Source organism: Geotrypetes seraphini, chromosome 19, assembly GCF_902459505.1.
Source record: "Geotrypetes seraphini chromosome 19, aGeoSer1.1, whole genome shotgun sequence".
Classification (NCBI taxonomy): Eukaryota; Metazoa; Chordata; class Amphibia; order Gymnophiona; family Dermophiidae; genus Geotrypetes; species Geotrypetes seraphini.
The window spans coordinates 21,445,748-21,468,406 of record NC_047102.1 but is presented as its reverse complement, the minus strand read 5'-3'; the positions used below and the strand labels follow the sequence as shown (position 1 = coordinate 21,468,406).

Sequence of the window (22,659 nt, the reverse complement as noted above, 5' to 3'; positions counted from 1 at the left end):
ATGCCAAAATTTTTTTACATAAGAAATCATTACTTTTGATGCTTCTGAACAAGGCATCACAAATACCAAATTCTCCATGTTCTGATTATCAGTTTTCTCTTGTAATAACAAGGGTCGCTGGGCATAACGTGCTCTAAAGTATGCCTGACGGATAGATTTTTTAGGATAACCTATCCTAAAAAATCTATCCGTCAGGCTTACCTTAGAGCATGTTATTACAAGAGAAAACTGATAATCAGAACATGGAGAATTTGGTATTTGTGATGCCTTGTTCAGAAGCATTAAAAGTAATGATTTCTTATGTAAAAAAATTTTGGCATATATTACATTTACATAGACAGTTGGTGAAACATGTTGGCCTGATATCCCTGCATTGTGATCACTAAGCTAAGTACTTTTAAACTATTACTGATTTAAAGTAAATATAAATTAAATAAGATAAGATAATATATAAAGGAGTCCGATGAGGAGAGGACACATAAAGCCACGGACTATGAGAGTTATTGAGTCCCTGGTGGTGTTGCTGAGGACTATGAGTGAATGGGATTGAGAAATATACTGGATGCTGTTTAAGAGTTTGAACAGTTTCCTAATCCTTATTGTGAACTATAGATTTCTCAAAACAAGTTATGCTAAGCTGAAGCATTATAGTGTGAGCAGAAAATTACTTGGCTAGATTATATCATACAGTTCAGCTGGGAATACATTATTCTACTTTCTGGCTGCATTTCAGAATATATTCTGGATCTTTGTTCTCCCTCTGAGAAGTTTCATAGCCCAGGGATTATTTGATTTTGTTGATGTTACGTCAAACCATTGAACATATTCTATTTAAGAAGAAAAAAAAACCCCACTTAATGAAAGTAGTACAATAAATGGCAGATTTTATGTCGTCATATCTTAAAATATTTTTCATTAATGAAACCCAACTTTGATATAAAATGAGAACAATGTTTGGTTACTTACGTGGTCCCAGCAGATAACCAGCACTGTTCAAAGTCCAGCCCCTCTTTTCTTTTGCCTTAGAAAAAAGAATTACTGCAGTTAAAGCTATAACTGCAGCTCTAAAAATGTCTGCTACCTGAAAGTATATAAGTAAATACTATAGCTTGATTGCCAGTTGTTAACAAACAAATATCAAAACCAAACCCTATATGATCATAATCTTATGTACACACTGAAATTTTTTAAACCCAGAAGAAAATGTGTCATTTTCTGATATTTTTAAACAGTAGCACTATAGTAGAAATGATTAATAGTAGCAGTGATAGTTTATTTTAGATACATTATCTCCAAATCTGGAAGTACACTTCACCCATATTCCTGAAACTGTTAAGTTATAGGGGTTTAAATGCATTCTCTATGACATTCAACAAGTTGTATACATAATTATGTTAATAAAGTTACTCATCTTTGCCTACCTTGGCTAAATAAAAAGTTATAAAATATGAAAGAAAAAAACATTCTGTTAATCTGGGTATACAGTCTATTGCTTTAGGAAAATATACAAACTTATAACCAGCACTAAAAGCTCTGTATTACAAAACTTTTATTCAAAAGCACTTTATGCAAATAATGTGGAATTTTGCTACAATTTATATTGACAAGTGACTAATAAATAATAGTAATTTAATTCAGATTTAATACACCATATGGATTAAATGCAAAAGAGAAAAGAAAAATATGTAACTAAAAAAATTTGCTTACCGATAAAACTAGTCCAAAATTATAAGTGAAGCTGGTTAAAAGAAGAAGAGACACCAAGAAGACACTAATGGCTTTCTGCATCTGGAAACAGAATCAAAAGATCAGCTATAACTCTCAAAATCTGGAATAGGCTCCATCAGATTGTCATTTTCCTCTGTGCTGCAAAGCAGCTGGAATCTTAGCACCAGTTGTGCAGAATAATAGAAAAAAGCTTGATATGCTTACAAAAGAGTGCGTCAGTCTCAAAATATGGGCTGTGAAAAATCAATTCATTGACAAATCATCCCTAATCCCTGATCTGAAACTAAGACAGAAGAAATCTAGCAAATAAAGAGAAATATTAAATGACTTTCTACAGATATTTTCCCCATAAAACAGGAAGAAAAACAAGACATATTTAGACATTGCTTCTGAAGGAAAGACATTAACTCACCATGAGATACTTTGGTGGCTTTTCTTTTCAATATGATCTCATAAAAAGAGACAAAGAGGTAGGTGCAGATGCTAACAACCTCTGTCCAAATTTCAGCAAATGGTGAAAGTCCTTACTGCATTTTCAGGGTGCTGGAAGTCCTCCAAAAAGCTTTGTGAGTGAGAGATGGATTTCTGCACCTCCTCTATTTATGGTCCAGAGAAAAGAAATAAATGTCAGTCTCCCTAGGGAGCTGTGAAAGAGGGCTGGGTCATTTTGTTTCTGCAAGTCACTACATTAGGAAAAGCAAAGAGTACAGCTATTCAATTAGAGTTCCACAAGAGCAATATAGACAGATAACAGCCAGGGTAATTACTTATGATTAAGATGAATTGCAAATTGGTGTCTTATTCCTTATTCCCTCCCTCTGTTTTTGTACTCTTTCCTGACTTCAATGCGTTTTTAAAATCATTTTTAGGGCAAGGGAAATCTTCTAAATGACTTAATTTGTAAAATTCATTTACAGTTTGCTGCTGTATTGAATAAAAGCTAATTTTTCTGTATGGTTGCATATTATCTTTGACAGTAAATATATACATCCTTTTTCAAAATTTTCAGTGTCTTGTTCAATGATAATAATAATATAGTAAAAGTGGTTATAAGCAGTTTCTTTTACATTTTTTTCTTTTTGAACAGTAATCACAGCAATGTGTGTAAAAGTTTTTCTTTGCTCCAGCATTATTTTTTTTTAGTCTCAGTATTTTTATTAATCAACTTTAAAAAAAACATAAAATTAACAAACAAGTGAACAAAGAAGAGTAAAATACTTGTGTTTCCACTTTAATGTACTTCTCCGGACTTCCAGTGACGTCACCAAGCATGTTGGCTGGTTAGAGTGGGAGCTCTGACCTCCGAGCGCAAATCCTTACCTTCCTGAGGCGGTTGTGAGCTTCATTTCCATGCAGGGTTCATTCCCTAGAAGCCCGGAGCAGACTGCGACTGAAAAATGCCATCCAAAAAAAAGATTGATGAGGGGAGACAGCATGATAAGGGAGTAGAGATGTGCGGTCTGCGCCATGTGCCAGCGTGTCTGTGTGCGAGTCCGAGGATAGCGCGTCTGAGGAATCAGAATAGGGCACCTCTCCGAGATTGAGACGCATGAAATCTTCAGTGGCTGTCACAAAGGTGGCCCTTCAGAAGTGGGCCTGTGATATTAAACATGAGGTGGCAACTGTGAAACGCAAGATTAAGGAGGCTGTCAAGGAAATGACAGGACTTTGCTGACCTTCTGGGGGAGAGTGGAGGAGACAGAGCGCCATATTGGAGAACAAGAGGATGTGGTGCAGGATCTGAGCGTGGCTTTTGATGCAGCTCAGAAGGATTGGCAAGACAGGTCACGCAAAAACAAATGTGCACTTTCGAGGAGTGCCCAAAGCAGCTGACTATCAGGATGCCATGTGAGTAATACAAGAGATTTTTGGTACCCTTTTCCCTCCTGAGGGGGACAATCAGGGCATGACATCTGCGGTGAAGGTGGATCGGGCTTATCGTATTCTGGGGCCCAAGAAAGCTGACTTCCCTAGAAACATTATAGCCTATCTGCATAATTTTGTGGATAAAGACCAGATGGTGAGGAAAGCCAGAGATCTGGGCTCTTTTGAATGAAAGACACATAAAGTGGAACTGTTTCAGGACTTATAATAACCTTACAGTGGCACCAAAAATTTTGTCAGGTGGTGCAGATCTTGAAAAAGAAAAAAGGGTCCAATGCATTCCTGCTGACAGAGGCCGGAGAGTCAAGATGCTGTAGTGGCACTAGAGGGAAATGGTGATGGTCCAGATACCTGACGAGTTGAGAGTGTGGTGGATTTGCTTTATTTAGATATCCCTGGTCATCCGGGGAAATGGGACTGTGCTGGGACTATAGGCTCTGCAATGGGATGTGCTTGGGGGTGAATGAGAAACTCTGTATGGAGGGCAGCGATTGAGTGCTTGAGTTGGGGGTTTTCTGGGAGGAGGAAGGTGGGGATGAGGAAATGGGATTTGGTGGGGTCACACGAAGTCATGGAGGAGAACAGGATATGGTGGGAGAGGAAGTGGTGGGTGTGGGGGAGAGGGGGGTAACAGCAAGGTTCTATGCGGATAGTCTGGGGGGAGGGGGAAGAGGGGTAATTGTTATGGATTTGTGGTTCTGGACTATGGGAGATGATAAATTGAGAGTGGGCAACTTTAATGTTAAAGGTCTCAACATGCCCCGTAAACGTCAATTATTATTAAAAGAATTGAAGAGGTTGCGGATTGATATAAGCTTTGTACAGGAAAATCTGGGGAGAAATTGGTCCAATACAGGGAATATCTGGGTAGAGTCTGGGCCTCCAATAGGAAGGAGCAGAAGAAGGCTGGGGTGGGTATCTTGTTTGCTACACATCTTCAGGAATGGAGGGACGAGGGGGGGAGCTGGGTTATTTGCCTGTGAAAAATCAATGGAGAATTGGTAACCTTGATGAATCTTTACGTTCCTAATTCTAAGCAGGGTTCATTCCTTGATGAGGTATTGGCCAAAGTACTGTTGGTAAAGAAGGGCTCTGTGATAGTGGGAGGGGACTTTAATTTGATTACTGATCCTAGATGGGACTCTACGGGGGCTGGGGGGGATAGACTTAAATCAGATAGAAAGCGTCTTAAGCACTTTGTGGAAGTCCTTAACATTGTGAATGGCTGGAGATCCCAGAACTGGATGGGGAAAGATTACTCTTATTACTCCCCGGTTCATGAAATAAGGGTTGGGGGGGGGTAGATTTATAGGGCCCCACATTGAGGACATTGGGTGGTCTGATCATGCTCCGATTTGGATGGATGTGAGATGGGGGCCCCGAGGGTAGAGGATCACTACTGGAAATTGAATAATAGTTTGCTCAGGGACCCGTTGTCAGTCCGCAAAGTGGACTTCTTGGAGCATAATAATATCAGTCAATATTCCCCGATAACGATTTGGGAGAGTTTGAAATAAGTACTACGGGGGGAACTTATCTCTATGGCCACCCATAAGAAAAAGCTTAAGTTGCAGAGGGAACACACTTTGCATGAGTCCTTGCGCAGGTTAGTTGATCAACATTAAAGGGGCCAGGGGGGAGATCACCTTGGGATTAGGATCCGGGAAGTTCGGATGGAACTGGGGAAGCTAGAGGATTAAATTTAATCTCGCAAGACTTCGCCTCCGGATCTTTGAATCAGGAAATCAAGCTGGGAAGTTATTGGCCCATCGTCTTAGACTTCAATAAATGCAATCTAATATTATGCCTATTGAGGATCGAATGGGCCTGATGTTGACGGATGAAGAGGCCATTCACACACACTTTTGCAAATTTTATCAAGAGCTTTATACACTGGAGAGTCAGGGGTCTGAGGAAGATAGAAACATAGAAAATGACGGCAGAAAAGGGCCATAGCCCACCAAGTCTGCCCATTCTAATAACCCGCTCCCCTGACTTTACTCCCTTAGAGATCCCACGTGAATATCCCATTTTCTTTTAAAATCTGACACGCTGTTGGCCTCAATCACCTGCAGTGGGAGTTCGTTCCAATGATCGACCACTCTTTCGGTGAAGAAGTACTTTCTGGAATCGCCATGAAACTTCCCTCCCCTGATTTTCTGCTGATGCCCTCTGGTGGTTGAGGGTCCTATGAGACAGACGATATCATCTTCCGCCTCGATACCGCCCATGATATACTTAAACGTCTCAATCATGTGTCCCCTCTCTCTTCGTTCCTCAAGTGAGTACAGCTGCAATTTATTCAGCCTTTCTTCATACGTGAGATCCTTGAGCCCCAAGATCATCCTGGTGGCCATTCGCTGAACCGACTCAATTCTCAGCACATCTTTCCGGTAGTGTGGTCTCCAGAATTGAACACAATACTCCAAATGAGGTCTCACCATGGATCTGTACAACGGCATTATGACTTCAGGTCTCCTGCTGACAAAACCTCTATGGATACAACCCATCATTTGCCTTGCCTTGGAAGAAGCCTTCTCCACTTGATTGGCAGCCTTCATATCATCACTAATGATCACCCCTAAATCACGTTCTGCCGTGGTCCTGGCCAAGGTCTCACCATTTACTGTGTAAGTTCTGCACGGGTTTCTCTTACCCAGGTGCATTACCTTACACTTTTTAGCATTGAAGCTTAGCTGCCAAGTTGATGACCACTGTTCCAGTAGTAGTAGGTCTTGCGTCATACTGTCAGGTAAAATGCTTTTACCTACTATGTTGCAAAGTTTGGCATTGTCGGCGAACAGTGATACTTTTTCTCTAAGTCCTTGGGTCATATCTCCTATGAATATGTTGAATAGAATCAGGCCCAAGACCGAGCCCTGTGGCACTTCACTGGTCACGTCCGACGTTTTGGATGGGGTACCGTTTACCACCACCCTCTGAAGTCTACCACTTAGCCAATCCCCAACCCATGTAGTTATAGTGTCCCCTAATCCCAGCGATTTCAGCTTGTTCAATAACCTGCGGTGTGGGACACTATCAAAAGCTTTGCTGAAGTCCAAATATACTACATCCAGGGACTCTCCGGTATTCAGTTATCTAGTGACCCAGTCAAAGAAGCTAATCAGATTAGATTGGCAGGATCTGCCCTTGGTGAATCCGTGTTGGTGGGGATCACGTAGGTTTTCCTCGTCCAGGATTGTGTCAAGTTTCTGTTTGATCAGTGTTTCCATGAGCTTGCTCACTATGGATGTGAGACTCACTGGTCTGTAATTTGCCGTCTCTGTCCTGCAGCCTCAAAAAAAGCAAACAGAATGCTGGGTATCATCAAGAAGGGTATCTCAACCAGGACAAAGGAAGTCATCATGCCACTGTATCGTGTAATGTTACGCCCGCATCTGGAGTACTGTGTCCAGTATTGGTCGCCGTACCTCAAGAAGGACATGGCAATACTTGAGGGGGTCCAGAGAAGAGCGACGAAAATGATAAGAACTATGGAAAACTTTTCATATGCCGACAGGCTGGAAAAGCTGGGGCTGTTCTCCCTGGAAAAGCGAAGACATGATAGAAACTTTTAAGATCCTGAAAGGTATAGATGAGGTAAACTAAACTAAACTGAACAAAACCTTAAGTTTGTATACCGCATCATCCCCACAGAAGTAGAGCTCGGCATGGTTTACAGGAGTTGATATAGAAAGTTGATACAATGAAAAGTAAAAGGACTTAGAAAGAGAAGTTTAGAGGGACTTCGTATATCGATGAGGGAGGGGTCATTGAATTTTAGACAGGGTAGACAGGGATAGATTCTTCAGACTGTGGGGAACAACAAGTACAAGGGGGCACTCGGAGAAACTGAAAGGGGACAGGTTCAGAACCAATGCCAGGAAGTTCTTCTTTACCCAGAGAGTGGTGGACACATGGAACGTACTCCCGGAGGTTGTTATTGGATAGAATACAATACAGAGATTCAAAGCGGGTTTGGATAAATTCCTGAAGGATAAAGGGATTGAGGGGTATAGATAGAAGTAGTAATAGGTTATAGGATGAGTTCAGGGACCACTTGACAGGTCATGGACCTGATGGGCCGCCGCGGGTGTGGACTGCTGGGCGCGATGGCCCTCTGGTCTGACCCAGCGGAGGCAACTTCTTATGTTCTTATGGAGTGGGATAATGTTAACAGTTTTCCAGTCCAAGGGGACTCTTCCTGTATGTAGGGAAAGATTGAAGAGAACGGATAATGGTTCCGCTAGGACTTCACTCAGCTCTCTGAGCACCCTGAGGTGTAGGTTGTCCGGTCCAATGGCTTTGTTTACTTTAAGTCTTGAAAGTTCGTAGTAGACGCTACTGGGCGCAAACTTGAAATCTTGAAACGGGTCTTTCTGGCTGTCTCTTGTCCGAAGCTGTGGACCGGCTCCCGGCGTTTCACAGGTGAAGACTGAGCAGAAGTATTCGTTTAGTAGTTCTGCCTTAGTAGAATCCGATTCTGCAAAGTTTCCGTCCGATTGCTTAAGGCGTTCTATCCTATCTTTGTTTCTTTTCCTGTCACTAATATACCTAAAGAAGGATTTATCCCCTTTCTTAATGTTCTGTGCTAGATCCTCTTCCATTCGGAGCTTGGCCTCTCTGACTGCTTTTTTGACAGCTTTAGATCTGTCCAGATAGTCTTCTTTCACCTCCCGTTTTCCTAAATGTTTGTAGGTGATAAATGCTTCTTTTTTCTCTTTAACGAGGTCCGAAATTTCTGTACTGAACCACTGGGGTCTTTTGTTTCTCTGGCGCTTACTTACTGTTTTTATGTAGTGGTTTGTTGCTTCATGTAGGGTAGATTTCAGAGTTGACCACATATCCTCCACATTGTCAGTTTTTGCTTGGTTATGTAGCTCCCGATGGACAAAATCTCCCATGCGGTCGAAGTCTGTGCCTCTAAAGTTGAGGACCCTCGTTGCTGTGATTGATCTAGAGAAACCTTTCTTGAGGTTAAGCCATACCATGTTATGGTCACTGGAGGCCAGTTCATCTCCCACTGAGACCTCCTAGACGCTGTCTCCATTGCTGAGTACCAGTTCTAGTATCGCCTGGTCCTTAGTGGGCTCTAATACCATTTGCTTGAGTCGTGCACCTTTTATGGAGGTTAATATTCTTCTGCTGCCACATGTAGTCGCGGAGAGTGTGTTCCAATCTGCATTGGGCATGTTGAAGTCCCCTAATAGCACTGTGTCCCCGCGCAAAGTGATGTTCTCTATGTCCTCGATTAATTCCATGTCTTTGTCTTCCTGGACAATATCTTAGGGAATTGGACTTGGCATCCTTAACAGAGTCTGAGGCTCAGGGGTTGGATAAGGAGGAGGTTCAAAATGTCCACCTTGGAGGAGGTTCAAAATGTGATTAGACAGCTCAAACTGGAGAAATCCCAAAAGGTTAGATGGGTTCATGGGGCTGTTTTATAAAAAGATTTCGATGTTGGTGGCACCCCTGTTGGTGTGGTTGTATACACAATTGCCTTTCTTCATGTGGTTGGCGGGGATCATGATTTTTCCTAAGCCTGAGAAGGATGCCACTCAGTGTGGGAGCTATAGGCCAATTTCACTGTTGGGTATTGATACTAAAATTTTAGCTTGAGCGTTGGCTGATTGTTTGTTAATTCATATGCCGTTGCTTATTCACCCTGACCAGGTGGGATTCATAAGTGGGCGGCAGGCAGCTAATGGGATCTGTAAAGTCTTGAAATTGGTCTGGCAGGCCCAACACATTGGGACATCCTGGGTGGCGGTGGATGCTGAAAAGGCTTTTGACTGCGTGGATTGGAGGTTTATGGAGGTGGTCCTCCGGCATATGGGCTTGGGGGCCCGTTATGTGTCTTGAATATTGTCCTTGTACAATGTGCCGATGGCTTGTGTTAAAATAAATGGGGTATATTCCTCTCCCTTTGAGCTTCGGAGGGGGACGAGGCAAGGATGCCCATTATCACCCTTGCTTTTTGCTTTGGCGATTGAGCCTCTTGCGCAAAAGATTTGACAGTCGGATAGGGTGTAGGTTTAACTGTTCAGGAGTGTGAGCATAAATTGTCTTTATTTGCCGACGATATATTAGCCATTGTGGAGGGCTCGAAGAGATCACTTAGGACAGGGGTGTCCAATGTCGGTCCTCGAGGGCCGCAATCCAGTTGGGTTTTCAGGATTTCCCCAATGAATATGCATAAGATCTATTTGCATGCACTGCTTTCAATGCATATTCATTGGGGAAATCCTGAAAACCCGACTGGATTGCGGCCCTCGAGGACCGACATTGGACACCCCTGACTTAGGACTTTCCAGGACCTCATGATGGATTATTAGGCATTGTCCAGTTTCAAGGCTAATCTAACTAAAACAGAGATATTGACTATATCAGTCCCAGAATCAGATATTCCAGGTATTAAACATACGGTGCCTTTTCGGTGGGTTAAGGGCCTATTAGACATTTGGGTATACAATTGGGGGTGGACTGGACATCGTTATTTCAACTTAATTATATTCCATTGGTAGAGACCCTTTCTCGGGATATAGAAAGGTGGGATAAATTGTTTATTTCTTGACTGGGATGAATGGAGGTAGTCCAGATGCTGATTCTCCTTAAGTTTCTGTATTTCTTTCAAGTTTTGCCTATAGAAATTCCTAAGCAGTTTTTCTAGTGGTGACAGTGGCACCTGCTAAGGTTTGTGTGGGGTGGCAGATGTCGTCAGGTGGCTCAGTGGGCCATGTTTAAATTTAAGGCGGAAGGGGGTCTGGGTATCCCTCATCTGGAGCACTATTACCATGCGGCACAGTTAAGGGTGGGGGTGGAATGGCATGTGGCATCTTTGAAATTGTGGGTGCAAGTTGAGCAGGGTTTGTTGGGCAGTTCCTGGGGGGAGCAGACTCTGGGGTCGCTAATGTGGGGGAATTTGGGGGAAAAAGATCTGGGGGCCATATCTAATCCATTCACTAGGTGGATACTGAGAGTCTGGAAAGGGGAGGCCTGAAAATTGCTAAGTAAAGTTAAGGGGCCGTATCATTTACGGGTGAGGTAAGCTTCTGATTTTGTGCTGGGTAGGGAAGGGTTGCAGTACTTTGGCCAATTTTTGGAGGGGAGTCCATTTGTGCTTTTCCCGAGCTTCAAGCTCTTTACCAGTTGGACTCTAGGGACCGTTTCCCGTATCTACAAGTAAAAAGTTATTTACAGAAGGTTAAACAGGCTGAAACTGAGGTATACTACTGTTCTGAATTTGAGCAGCTGTTGGGGACACCAGTACGGCGAGGGTGCATATCTCTGTTGTATAAGTGGGTGCATTGGGAGCGGGGCCAGAAACCTTCCTATCTACTGGCTTGGGAAGTGGATTTGGGGCAGATTTTTGATGAGGCTGAATGGGGAAAAAAAAAAAAAAATCACGTTTCGGATACACCACGTAGCTGTTGCTCTTGTCCTGGTGGAGAATGCTCTTAATCTGTTGGTTCAGTGGTACATTACCCCGGTTATTTTGAGCAAAATGTCTGCCACGGCCACGGAGTTATGCTGGAGGGGGTGTGGACAGCGGGGAACGTTCTTTCATATATGGTGGAGTTGTCCCCAGATTCAGGACTTTTGGGGGCAGGTGTTTGGATATGTGAGGGAACTCCTCCAGGTGCCCATAGTGGAAAGAGTAGAGGTGGCCTTACTGGGGTTTGATGATGACACCCAGGACAGATTGGCTCGGTTGGCGTTCACAGCGGCTAGGATGACCCTGGCTCTCTACTGGCGAGGTACCACTAAACCCATTTTGACCTTAATGAGGGAGAAATCGGGTTGGGTATGTGAGAGGAATCGGCTTTCGGCCTTGACCAGAAACTAGCAACAATATATTGATATTTGGGAGAAATACCTGGAAGTGAAGGGATTGGATATGGGGAGCACTGCTATGGACTGATATGATGGAATTCGGTATGGTGAGGGGGCAAAGCAATGTTACTTACCGTAACAGTTGTTATCCAGGGACAGCAGGCAGCTATTCTCACTAGTGGGTGATGTCATCCGACAGAGCCCCGATACGGACATCTTGCAAGCATGTCTTGCTTGAAGAAACTCAGAAGTTTCGAGATGCCCGCACCGCGCATGCGCCAGTGCCTTCCCGCCCTATGTACCGGGCGTGTCTCCTCAGTTCAGGTAGCTAGCCTGAGAAGCCAACCCAGGGGAGGTGGGTGGGACGTGAGAATAGCTGCCTGCTGACCCTGGATAACAACTGTTACGGTAAGTAACATTGCTTTATCCCAGGACAAGCAGGCAGGTATTCTCACTAGTGGGTGACCTCCAAGCTAACCCCAATGGGATGGTGGGAGAGTTGGCAACTTAAGAGAACAAATTTTGTAACACTGTTTGGCCAAACTGTCCATCCCGCCTGGAGAAAGTATCCAGACAATAATGAGAGGTGAATGTATGAACCGAGGACCAAGTGGCAGCCTTACAAATTTCCTCAATCGGTGTCGATCTGAGGAAGGCTACAGAGGCTGCCATTGCTCTGACCTTATGGGCTGTGACCTTACAAGGAAGGGATAATCCAGCCTGGGCATAGCAGGAAGAGATACAAGCCGCCATCCAGTTGGAGATGGTGCGCTTTGATACAGGTCGTCCCAACTTGTTTGGATCAAAGGAGACGAAAAGTTGAGGTGCAGTTCTGTGTGGCTTGGTGCGATCCAAGTAGAAAGCCAAAGCACGTTTACAGTCCAGAGTGTGAAGAGCTGATTCTCCAGGATGAGAATGAGGCTTTGGAAAGAACACTGGAAGCACAATGGACTGGTTGAGGTGAAATTCAGAGACCACTTTAGGTAGGAATTTCGGGTGTGTGCGGAGGACTACCTTGTCATGATGGAATACTGTGAAAGGTGGGTCCGCCACCAAGGCCTGAAGCTCACTGACCCTGCGAGCAGACGTGAGGGCCACCAGAAAAACCACCTTCCAGGTGAGATACTTAAGTGGAGCCTTGTTGAGAGGTTCAAACGGAGGCTTCATGAGATGAGACAGGACAACATTGAGATCCCAAACCACAGGAGGAGGTTTGATAGGAGGGTTGACATGAAAAAGTCCTTTCATAAATCTGGAAACCACAGGATGAGCAGACAAAGGTTTCCCCTGTAGAGGCTGAAGGAAAGCTGCAATAGCACTCAGATGGACTCGTATAGAGGTAGACTTGAGACCAGACTGAGACAGGTGTAGAAGATAGTCCAACACAGAGGATAGGGAAGCTCGCTGAGGCTCCGTGACATTGGAAATACACCAGGAAGAGAATCTAGTCCATTTTTGGGAATAGCATTGTCGAGTAGCCGGCTTCCTGGAAGCCTCCAAGACCTCCCTCACTGCTTGAGAGAACTGGTGAGGAGTTATGTTGAAAGGAACCAAGCTGTCAGGTGGAGGGACTGCAGGTTGGGATGAAGTAGTGAACCTTGATGTTGAGTAAGTAGTGAAGGAAACACTGGAAGAAGTACTGGCTCCCTGCTGCTCAGTTGAAGAAGAAGGGAGTACCAAGGTTGTCTGGGCCACCGAGGAGCAATCAGAATCATGGTGGCATGGTCTGCTCTCAACTTGACCAAAGTCTTTTGAATGAGAGGAAATGGAGGAAACGCATACAGGAAGCGATTCCCCCAATCCAGTAGAAAGGCATCTGCCTCGAGGCGATGAGGAGTGTAGATCCTGGAGCAAAACTGAGGCAGTTTGAAGTTGTGGGGGGCTGCAAAGAGGTCTATCTGAGGCGTCCCCCACTGTGCAAAGATCTGATGAAGGGGGTCGGAATGGAGCGTCCATTCGTGAGGCTGGAGAAGACGACTCAATTTGTCTGCCAAGACGTTGTCCTTCCCCTGAATGTAGACAGCTGTGAGGAAGGCGTTGTGGCGAACAGCCCAATCCCAGACTCGAAGAGCTTCCTGGCAAAGAGGGGCCGAGCCCATGCCCCCTTGTTTGTTGACATAATACATGGCGACCTGATTGTCGGTGCGAATAAGGACCACCATGTCGTGAAGCAGATGTTGAAAAGCTTGGAGAGCATTGAAGATGGCTCGGAGCTCTAGAAGATTGATTTGATGGAGTCGTTCCGCACTGGTCCAGAACCCCTGAGTGCGAAGCCCATCCAGATGAGCCCCCCATGCATAGTTTGAAGAATCGGTCGTGAGAACTTTCTGGTGGGGAGGAGAGTGAAACAGCAAACCTCTGGATAGATTCGAAGAGGTCATCCACCAGAGAAGAGACTGCCGTAGAGCAGGAGTGACTACAATGTGACGGGACAACGGGTCGGATACCTGAGTCCACTGAGATGCCAGGGTCCATTGAGGAATTCTGAGATGTAGTCTGGCAAAAGGCGTCACATGAACTGTAGATGCCATGTGGCCCAAGAGGACCATCATGTGTCTCGCTGAGATGGATTGGCGAGAAGACACCGACTGGCAGAGTAGAAGGAGAGCATCCATGCGTTGAGGAGGAAGGAATGCTCGAAGTTGAATGGTATCCACGACAGCCCCGATAAAGGGGAGAGACTGGGTGGGCTGAAGATGTGACTTGGGAAAGTTGATCTCGAAGCCCAAGCTCTGCAGGAAACAAATTGTAGTCAAGGTCGCCGAAATGACCTCTGGAGCCGACGGTGCCTTGATGAGCCAGTCGTCGAGGTATGGAAACACCTGAAGACCCATGTTCCGGAGTGCAGCAGCCACCACCACCAGACACTTCGTGAAGACTCTGGGAGACGAGGAAAGGCCGAATGGAAGCACTCGATACTGCAGATGTAGATTTCCCACCCGAAATCTGAGGAACTTGCGGGAGGCCGGATGAATAGGGATGTGAGTGTAGGCCTCCTTGAGGTCCAGAGAGCATAACCAATCGTTCTGCTCGAGGAGGGGATAGAGAGAAGCAAGGGTCAGCATACGGAACCGCTCCTTGACCAAAAACTTGTTGAGGACTCGAAGGTCCAATATAGGACGCAGATCGCCCGTCTTCTTCGGGACCAGGAAGTACCGGGAGTAAAACCCCCGGTTTTGCTGATCTAATGGAACCGGCTCGACAGCCCGAAGCCGAAGCAGAGCCTGAGCCTCCTGGAGGAGAAGAGCGGTCTGCGTCAAGTTTGAAGGATACTCTCTTGGCGGGTGGTCCGGGGGGACCCGTTGGAAATGAAGAGAGTATCCCTCTCTTACGATGGTAAGGACCCAAAGGTCCGTGGTGATGGTCTCCCATCAATGACAAAAATGATGGAGACGACCCCCAATGGGAAAAACAGGGTGAGACAGAACGAGGTCGGTTATGCTCCCTGGAAGAGAGTCAAAAAGGCTGAGTAGCCTTGGGTGCAGCCGGCATCTGAGGCTTCTGCTGAGGCTTCTGGGGAGGCTGTCTCTTCGCAGGTTGTCTCGCAGGAGGAGCTTGCCTCGGCTGATAACGCCGCTGGTAAATCAAAGGCGGCCTAGTGGGTGAGACTGTTGAGGCTTGGATTTAGGCCGTAGGATAGACTGGAAGGACTTCTCATGATCCGAAAGCTTCTTAGTAACAGTCTCGATAGACTCATCAAACAGATCCGCCCCCGCACAAGGCACATTAGCAAGTCTGTCTTGGAGGTTTGGATCCATATCAATCGTACGAAGCCATGCCAGGCGACGCATGGCTACCGAACAGGCAGCAGCACGTGCGGAGAGCTCGAAGGCATCGTAGGAGGATTGCATCAGTTGGAGGCATAACTGGGAAAGGGTCGCCACCACCTCTTCAAACTCGTATCGAGCCTGAACATCGATGAAAGGTATGAACTTGCGGAGCACCGGCAAGAAGAAGTCCAAATATGAAGAAAAGAAGAAATTGTAATTGAGCACTCGAGACGCCATCATAGAGTTCTGGTAGATACGTCTACCAAACTTATCCATCGTCCTCCCTTCTTGGCCCGGTGGTACTGAGGCGTAAACCTGGGAGGGATGAGACCGTTTGAGGGAGGACTCGACCAGAAGGGACTGATGAGATAGTTGCGCCCCCTCAAACCCTTTGTGGTGAACGATGCGGTATCGAGCATCCAACTTACTGGGAACTGCAGGGATGGAATATGGTGTCTCAAAACAGCGCATGAAAGTCTGGTCAAGCAGTTTATGCAGAGGAAGCCGGAGCGTCTCCGCCGGAGGGTGAGGCAAATGCATGGTGTCCAGATACTCCTTGGAATATCGAGAACCAGTGTCCAAAGTTACATCCAAGTCATCCGCCATTTGTCGGAGGAAGGAAGAAAAGGACAGTTGATCCGCCAGCGCCGGCCGGCGAGACGGACTAGAAGAAGTGGAAGCCTCCGGGTCCAGAGAAAGCTGGGAGCGACAAGGAGAATAGGAGGTAGATGGTTCCTCATACTCCGGTCCCTCAGGCGGGGATAAATCCGACGAGGAGTATCCCATACGCTGCATCTTCTTTTGCGGAGACACCTCCGAATGACGCGAGGAGTGTCGAGATGAGTGTCGAGATGGATGCCCCTCCCTGTGTCGGGATGGGGAACGAGACCTCCTGTGCATCGCACGGTCCCCCGAAGCCTCCAAGGAATGGATGGGACTAGATGCAGTGGACCGCAGAGGTGGCAAGGATGCGGACTCACGCGATGCCACCCAGGCCTGGTATGGAGTGCGGAAGAACTCTTCCTGCGATGCAGTATGCCCAGGACTCCGATTATCAGGGGCTGACATAGTACTCTGATGTCTAGGAGGCGTGATGGGCTCCAAGGGCGGCATATCACTAAAGGAAGCCCGCCGCGAGGCTCCCGCCGCCCTCCGCCGATCCTCCTCGTCGAGAAGTGAGATCGAACGACGAGGAGGAGGGGGAGGGGGCGGGCCGCCCCCCGGGACCGGGACCGGGAGGTCACCCTGAATGGAGGCGATAAGCCGGGGTCCCATAGACTGCATAAGCTCGACAAACTGAGCTTCCAGCAGGGATCGCAGCGAAGCCGATATGGAGGGATCCGCACCGAAAGGGGGTCCTCCAGCACGGTCTTCGCGCTCCTTTGCGGCCAAGTGCTTCTGCTTGCTAGCTTTAGGCACACTGATGACAGTGGAAGGCGGTACCTGAGCCGAGGAGACGGGGACAGGCACCGGTGTCGAACTCGAGGCTGAAGTCGGAGTGAACGATGCCGGCTTCACAATGCCAGATGCAGGAGTTGTCGATGCAGGTTTCGCACGGACCGGCGAAACATCAGTAGAAGTGGAAGCAGACGGCTCCTTGGCAGTCTCCATCTTAAACATCGACTCCCAGAGCAAGCAGCGCCGTTTAAACGAGCGCGCAGTAAGCGTGGAACAAGGCCGGCACGATTTCGGAATGTGTTCTGGACCAAGACACTGAAGACAGCGTCGATGCGGGTCGTCAACGAAATCGCACGCTGGCACTTGCTGCACTTTTTAAAACCGGTGATCGGCCGGGACATAGGCCGAAAAATCGTCGCCGCAAGGTCGAAGGCACTGGGCCTAAGCCACGAGGCCGGCCCGGCCGAACCGCCGGAAGAAATAATTTTAATTTTTTTTTTTTTTTTTTTTAAAAGAAAACTAAATTAAAGTTGAAATAAATCAAATAAACAAATAACGCGGTACAAAGAAGGCAAATTTTACTGAAATTCAGTCAGCGCAGATTGAAGTGAAACTTCTCAGCTCCGCGGAAAGAAAAGAACTGAGGAGACACGCCCGGTACATCGGGCGGGAAGGCACTGGCGCATGCGCGGTGCGGGCATCTCGAAACTTCTGAGTTTCTTCAAGCAAGACATGCTTGCAAGATGTCCGTATCGGGGCTCTGTCGGATGACATCACCCACTAGTGAGAATACCTGCCTGCTTGTCCTGGGATAATACTTGTTACTTGACTTTTGCTAATTTTTGTGATTTATTTACTTTTTCTATTTACTCCTTATTTATTCTGATACCTATAAGTGTGCTGTGTAGTATGACTATTGGGTTTTGAGCATTTGTACCTGCTGTTATGGGGTGGGGGTGGGGGGAGATAGTTGGATGGGTATTGAGGGATGTTATGCTGCATCACTTGGTTTGGGGGTTCTTCCGCTTTGTATTACTTTTGTGCTGTAATGATGCTTCTCTGTACTGCTTTTTGTTATAAACAATTACAAAAATAATAATAATATACTTCTCCCTAGGATCTTGTTATTTGCTGAGTCTCACCCTTCTCTCCTGGGAGGGGGGTTGGGCTGCAATTCCCCTGGGAGTGGAACCTGGTTTCTCCTGGGCTGTTTGGGTTGAGAATACCTTAAAGGGCAATGTTTCCAATTCTCAGGAAAAACCCTAACAGGCTTTTTAGTAACTTTAAACTGGTATGGCACATTCTGCTGAGTGACTTCATGCTCATACCTTTCTTGCTCTGCCTCACTGTCTGAGGGGTAGTCAGCCAATTCAATAGCTTTACTTTTAACCTGGTCAGCTCTTCTGACTAGGGACCGTGTTCTGTTTCTATTAACCCCTGAGACAAAGCCAGGGCTGGCAGTGGGTTTGTCACATTGTGCATCATCTTCACGGTCACACTTGCTGAGGTCAGACAGGACACCAATGGTACTGGCAGAACGCCAAGAGATACCAGTGCCCTCATACCTTGATCCTTATAGCTCCTCGGTGGCCCAGACAACCATGGTTTTCCATTCTACTTCAACTCAGTGTAAAAGAACCAATACCTTGTCAAATTTTTCTGTCTCTTCTCATGCAGAATCATGGATCTCTTCTGCATCTCAATCTTGCAGCGCTGCACCTGACAGCTTGGTATCTCTTGGCATAACATTGGCTGATCTTCATCTTTCTCTGCCTGTCAGACTAATCTTGGAAGCATCTGGAAAACCGTTCATGCAGAAGGTTACCAGCAGAAATGGAAATGGTTTTCCACCTGGTGTATTCTTCATCATCATGAGGCTATGCGCTTTTAAAGTGTCCGGGGCTCCGTGGATGACGTCACCCACATGCGAGAATATCTGCCTGCTGTCCCTGGATAACACCTGTCATGTTAAGTAACTGTGTTGTTGGTTTTTTCCAAAAAACTGTCACACAGCCCAGTATTCATTGCCAGTTTCTTTCAGTTGGGGGGGGAAGGGATGGGGAACATAAATCACAATATGATTAAGGGTGTGATCTCCACTAATCCCTCCAATGCAGTGTATGCTCAAGGCTTTCTGGCTCCCGCTCTTTCCGAGATTCTAATGAGATTCTCGAAGAAACCAAGAATTTCATTAGAATCTCAGAGACAGCGGGAGCAAGAAGGCCTTGAGCATGTGCAGATGCTCAAGGCCCAGCAGAGATCAGCGGCAGATGGTAGGCTCTTTTGGCATTGGCACTTCCTGTGGGTTTGTGCTGCATGCCAGTGCCTGATTGCGGTAAGGGTTTGGGCAGACAGGCGTAGGCGTAATGCCGGTTCACAGGGATGGGGTGGAAGCATGCCAGTGACCTCAGGGGTGGAGGGGGAGTTAGATGGGATGGGGTGGTCCATCCTGCCCAGCAGTCTGCTCACACAGCAGCCCAAAAATCAAAGACCAGTACTCTAAATGAGTCCAGCCTCACCTGCGTACTAGAGAGCTGCACGGGAACGGCGATGACGGGAATCCCGCGGGACCTGTGGGTTCCCCTTCGGGTCACGGGGATCCCGTGGGGAAGCCCCCTAGGGTCGCTAGGTTCCTGCGAGGTTGGATGTACTCGCGAGGCTCGTCTTCTCCCTACCTGCCCTGCCGCAGCACACAGCCGATCGGAAGTCTTCCACGATGTCAGCGCTGACGTCGGAGGGAGGGCTTAAGCAAAGTCCTCCCTTCCTCTGACGTCAGCGCTGACATCAGGAAGACTTCCGGTCGGCTGTGTGCTGCGGCAGGGCAGATAGAGAAAGGCAGTGGCGTACCAAGGGGGGGGGGGCGGGGAGGGCGGTCCGCCCCAGGTGCAGCCTTAGGGTGGGGAGTGCACAGCCGGCCAGGTCCCCTTACCTTTTTGGTGCTTCCCCCGACCGACTGACAACAGGCCCGGTCCGACAAATCTCCCTGCCCTGTAGCCACGAATCTAAATTACCTTCTTACAGCAGCTTCAATACTCCAGCTGCTGTAAGAAGATAATTTAGATTCGCAGCTACAGGGCAGGGAGGTTTGTCGGACCGGCCTGTTCTGTTGTCGGGCGGGCGGGGAAGCGCCATGAAGGCAAGGGGCAGGGAGAGAGAAAGGGAGGAAAGGTGGAGTGGAGAGGAAAAGACGCTTAAGGGAAATGGGTAAAACTGAAGGGGGAGAAGGACGCTGAAAAGACATGGGGAAGACAGAGGGGGAGAAGGATGCTGAAAGGACATGGGGAATACGGGGGGAGAAGGACGCTGAAAGGACATGGGGAAGACGGGGGGAGAAGGATTCTGAAAGGACATGGGGAAGACAGAGGGGGAGAAGGACGCTGACAGGACATGGGGAAGATGGGGGGGAGAAGGACGCTGAAAGAAAATGGGGAAGAGAGAGTGGGGAGAAGACGCTGGCAGGGAAGAAGACAGAGATGCCAGACTATGGGGGGAGCGGAGGGAAGAAGATGGGTGCCAGACCAATGTGGAAGAGGGGAGAAAGGGAGAGGCACAGTAACAGAGCAAATGGAAGACGCAGAGAGAAGAGAGATAGTGGATGGAAGGAATTGAATGAGAACATGAAGAAAGCAGAAACCAGGCAACAAAGGTAGGAAAAAAATTCTATTTCTTTTTTTTTTTTTTTGCTTCAGGATAAAGTAGTATATTAGTTGTGTTGATAAAAATTTATAAACATTAGAGGCTCTGGTAGAAACCCATTTACAAAGTATGTATTCTTCCAAATTAATATTTCCAAATTAATAAAGTCTTTTTGCTTATTTGTAAATGGGTTTCTACCAGAGCCTTTAATTCAGTAGCTTAATTAAATGAAATAACTATTTCTGAAGTTTATAGGGACGGGTGGGATTCCTCGCGGGAACAGGTAGAGATAGAGGGATTCCTCTTGGGGACGGGTGGGACTTTGGCTGGGACGGGTGGGATTTCTGTCCCCGCGCAACTCTCTACTGCGTACATCCCAGTTTAGCAGGAACTTGTCCAGCTTAGTCCTGAAACCCTAGAGGTGTTTTCCCCTACAACAGACTCCGGAAGAGCGTTCCAGCTCTCCACCACTCTTTGAGTGAAGAAGAACTTCCTTACATTTGTACAGAATCTATCCCCTTTCAACTTTGGAGAGTGCCCTCTCACTCTCCCTACCTTGGAGAGTGTGAACAGTCTGTCGTTATCTAAGAAGTCTATTCCCTTCAGTATTTTGAATGTTTCATAAGAACTTGAATGTTTCATAAGGTAAGATGTGATTAATTCCTATTGTTGATAAAATGATGAAGACGACCTCCGATGGGAAGACAGAGACAGAAAGATTGATGTTATGCTCTGTGTTAGATGGTCAAAAAGGCTTGGCCGCAGCAGAAGTTGGAGGCTTTCGCTGACATTGTTGTTGCGGTTGTTTCTTAGGAGGCAGCCTCGAATAAGGTGCTGACTTTTGGGGTTTTAGGCTTTGGTCTGACTATAAATGATTTCTCATGTTTAGATAAACGCTTTGTAGCCGCTCAATGGAGTCATCAAACAGCTCACTCCCTTGACATGGAATGTTGGCCAGTCGATCTTGCAGGTTTGGGTCCATGTCCACAGTGCATAACCAAGCCAGACGCCGCATGGCCACTGAGGACACAGTGACTCTTGAAGACATTTCAAAAGCATCATATGCCGCTTGAACCATATGCATGTGTAGTAGTTGGCCTAAAGTGTGGTGCATGTGCTGAAACTCAGATAGACGATGTTTTGGTAAATACTTGAAAAAAGTACGCATGGCCTTTACCCAATGCTTCAGATATGATGTGAACACAAAATTATAATTCAAAATTTGTTTCATTGTCATGGAATTTTGATATAGACAACAACCAAATTTGTCCATGGTCCTTCCCTCTCGACCTGGGGGGACTGTTGCAGAAACCTTAGAAGGTTTGGATCTTCTTAAGGAATACTCAACCAGAAGAGACTGGTGAGACAGTTGAGACTTCTCAAACCCTTTACAATGCACCATCTTATAACGAGATTCCAATTTTGCTGGTACTGCAGGAATAGAGTATGGTGTTTGATGATGGATGCCATTCATGGTTAATCTGAGAGAATCCCTAGGAAGATTAGGCAGTTCCATTTCCTCCAAATATTCCTTAGTGGGCTCCTATCTGGGATCTGTTCTGGGTTTTCTTTTGGTTTTTGCATGTAAGGTTTGTTTGGGACCAAAGGCATTTTGCTTCTGTTGGAGAATACAATTCTGCTGCTTGAACAATTATCCAAGGAGGAGGGAAGGATTAACATAAGAATAGCCTTACTGGATCAGACCAATGGTCCATCAAGCCCAGTTGCCCGTTCTCACGGTGGCCAATCCAGGTCACTAGTACCTGGCCAAAACTCAAGGAGTAGCATTATTCCATGCTACCAATCCAGGGCAAGCAGTGGCTTCCCCCATGTCTTTCTCAATAACAGTCTATGGACTTTTCCTCCAGGAACTTGTCCAAACCTATCTTAAAACCAGCTACGCTATCTGCTCTTACCACAATCTCTGGCAATGCGTTCCAGAGCTTAACTATTCTCTGAGCTGCCATATTATGTATTTTAATTGCTTTATATTATTTGTATAGTTTTTTTCTCTGCCTTAGGGCTGCATGTGGCTCACAACAAACATCTTTGTGGCCCAGACAATGTAATCCAATAAGTCATAACTAGAGTTGCAAAATTTCTCCTGCAATTCATCAGTGCCAAGCAGTTGCCTATCTAAGTCAATCAAAAACAATGATACAACGTACGAGTATAACCAGTTACTTATTCCTAAGTACCCGAGACAAATTTGCGCCTCTAGTCATAATGCACCATTTCCCCCCACTAATACTAGCCATTAGTCTTGCATTGACTTGCTTGGTGCACCTAACAGGAAATATTTCACCTTCAGAGTACAATAAAAATACAAGTATAAGTTTATTTACATTACACTTATTAATTTGTGCAATTATTCTGTGTCTGGTAAGTTAATATTTAAGAAAAAGATAGA

At 46.3% G+C, this 22,659-nt stretch overlaps 1 protein-coding gene across 3 annotated transcripts in view; it reads right to left on the bottom strand.

Annotated features, from left to right (window-relative positions):
- LOC117352266 (galanin peptides-like) overlaps nt 1–22,659 on the bottom strand; it is a 99,194-nt gene that overhangs the window by 44,017 nt on the left and 32,518 nt on the right. For all 3 annotated transcript variants that reach the window (XM_033928624.1, XM_033928625.1, XM_033928626.1), the window contains 3 exons: nt 2,141–2,324; nt 1,708–1,788; nt 967–1,021 (listed from right to left, as the gene is read on the bottom strand). In XM_033928624.1, the coding sequence (XP_033784515.1) occupies nt 967–1,021; nt 1,708–1,788; nt 2,141–2,143 (139 nt within the window). In that variant the 5' untranslated portion in view covers nt 2,144–2,324. The remainder of the gene's footprint in view (nt 1–966; nt 1,022–1,707; nt 1,789–2,140; nt 2,325–22,659) is intronic.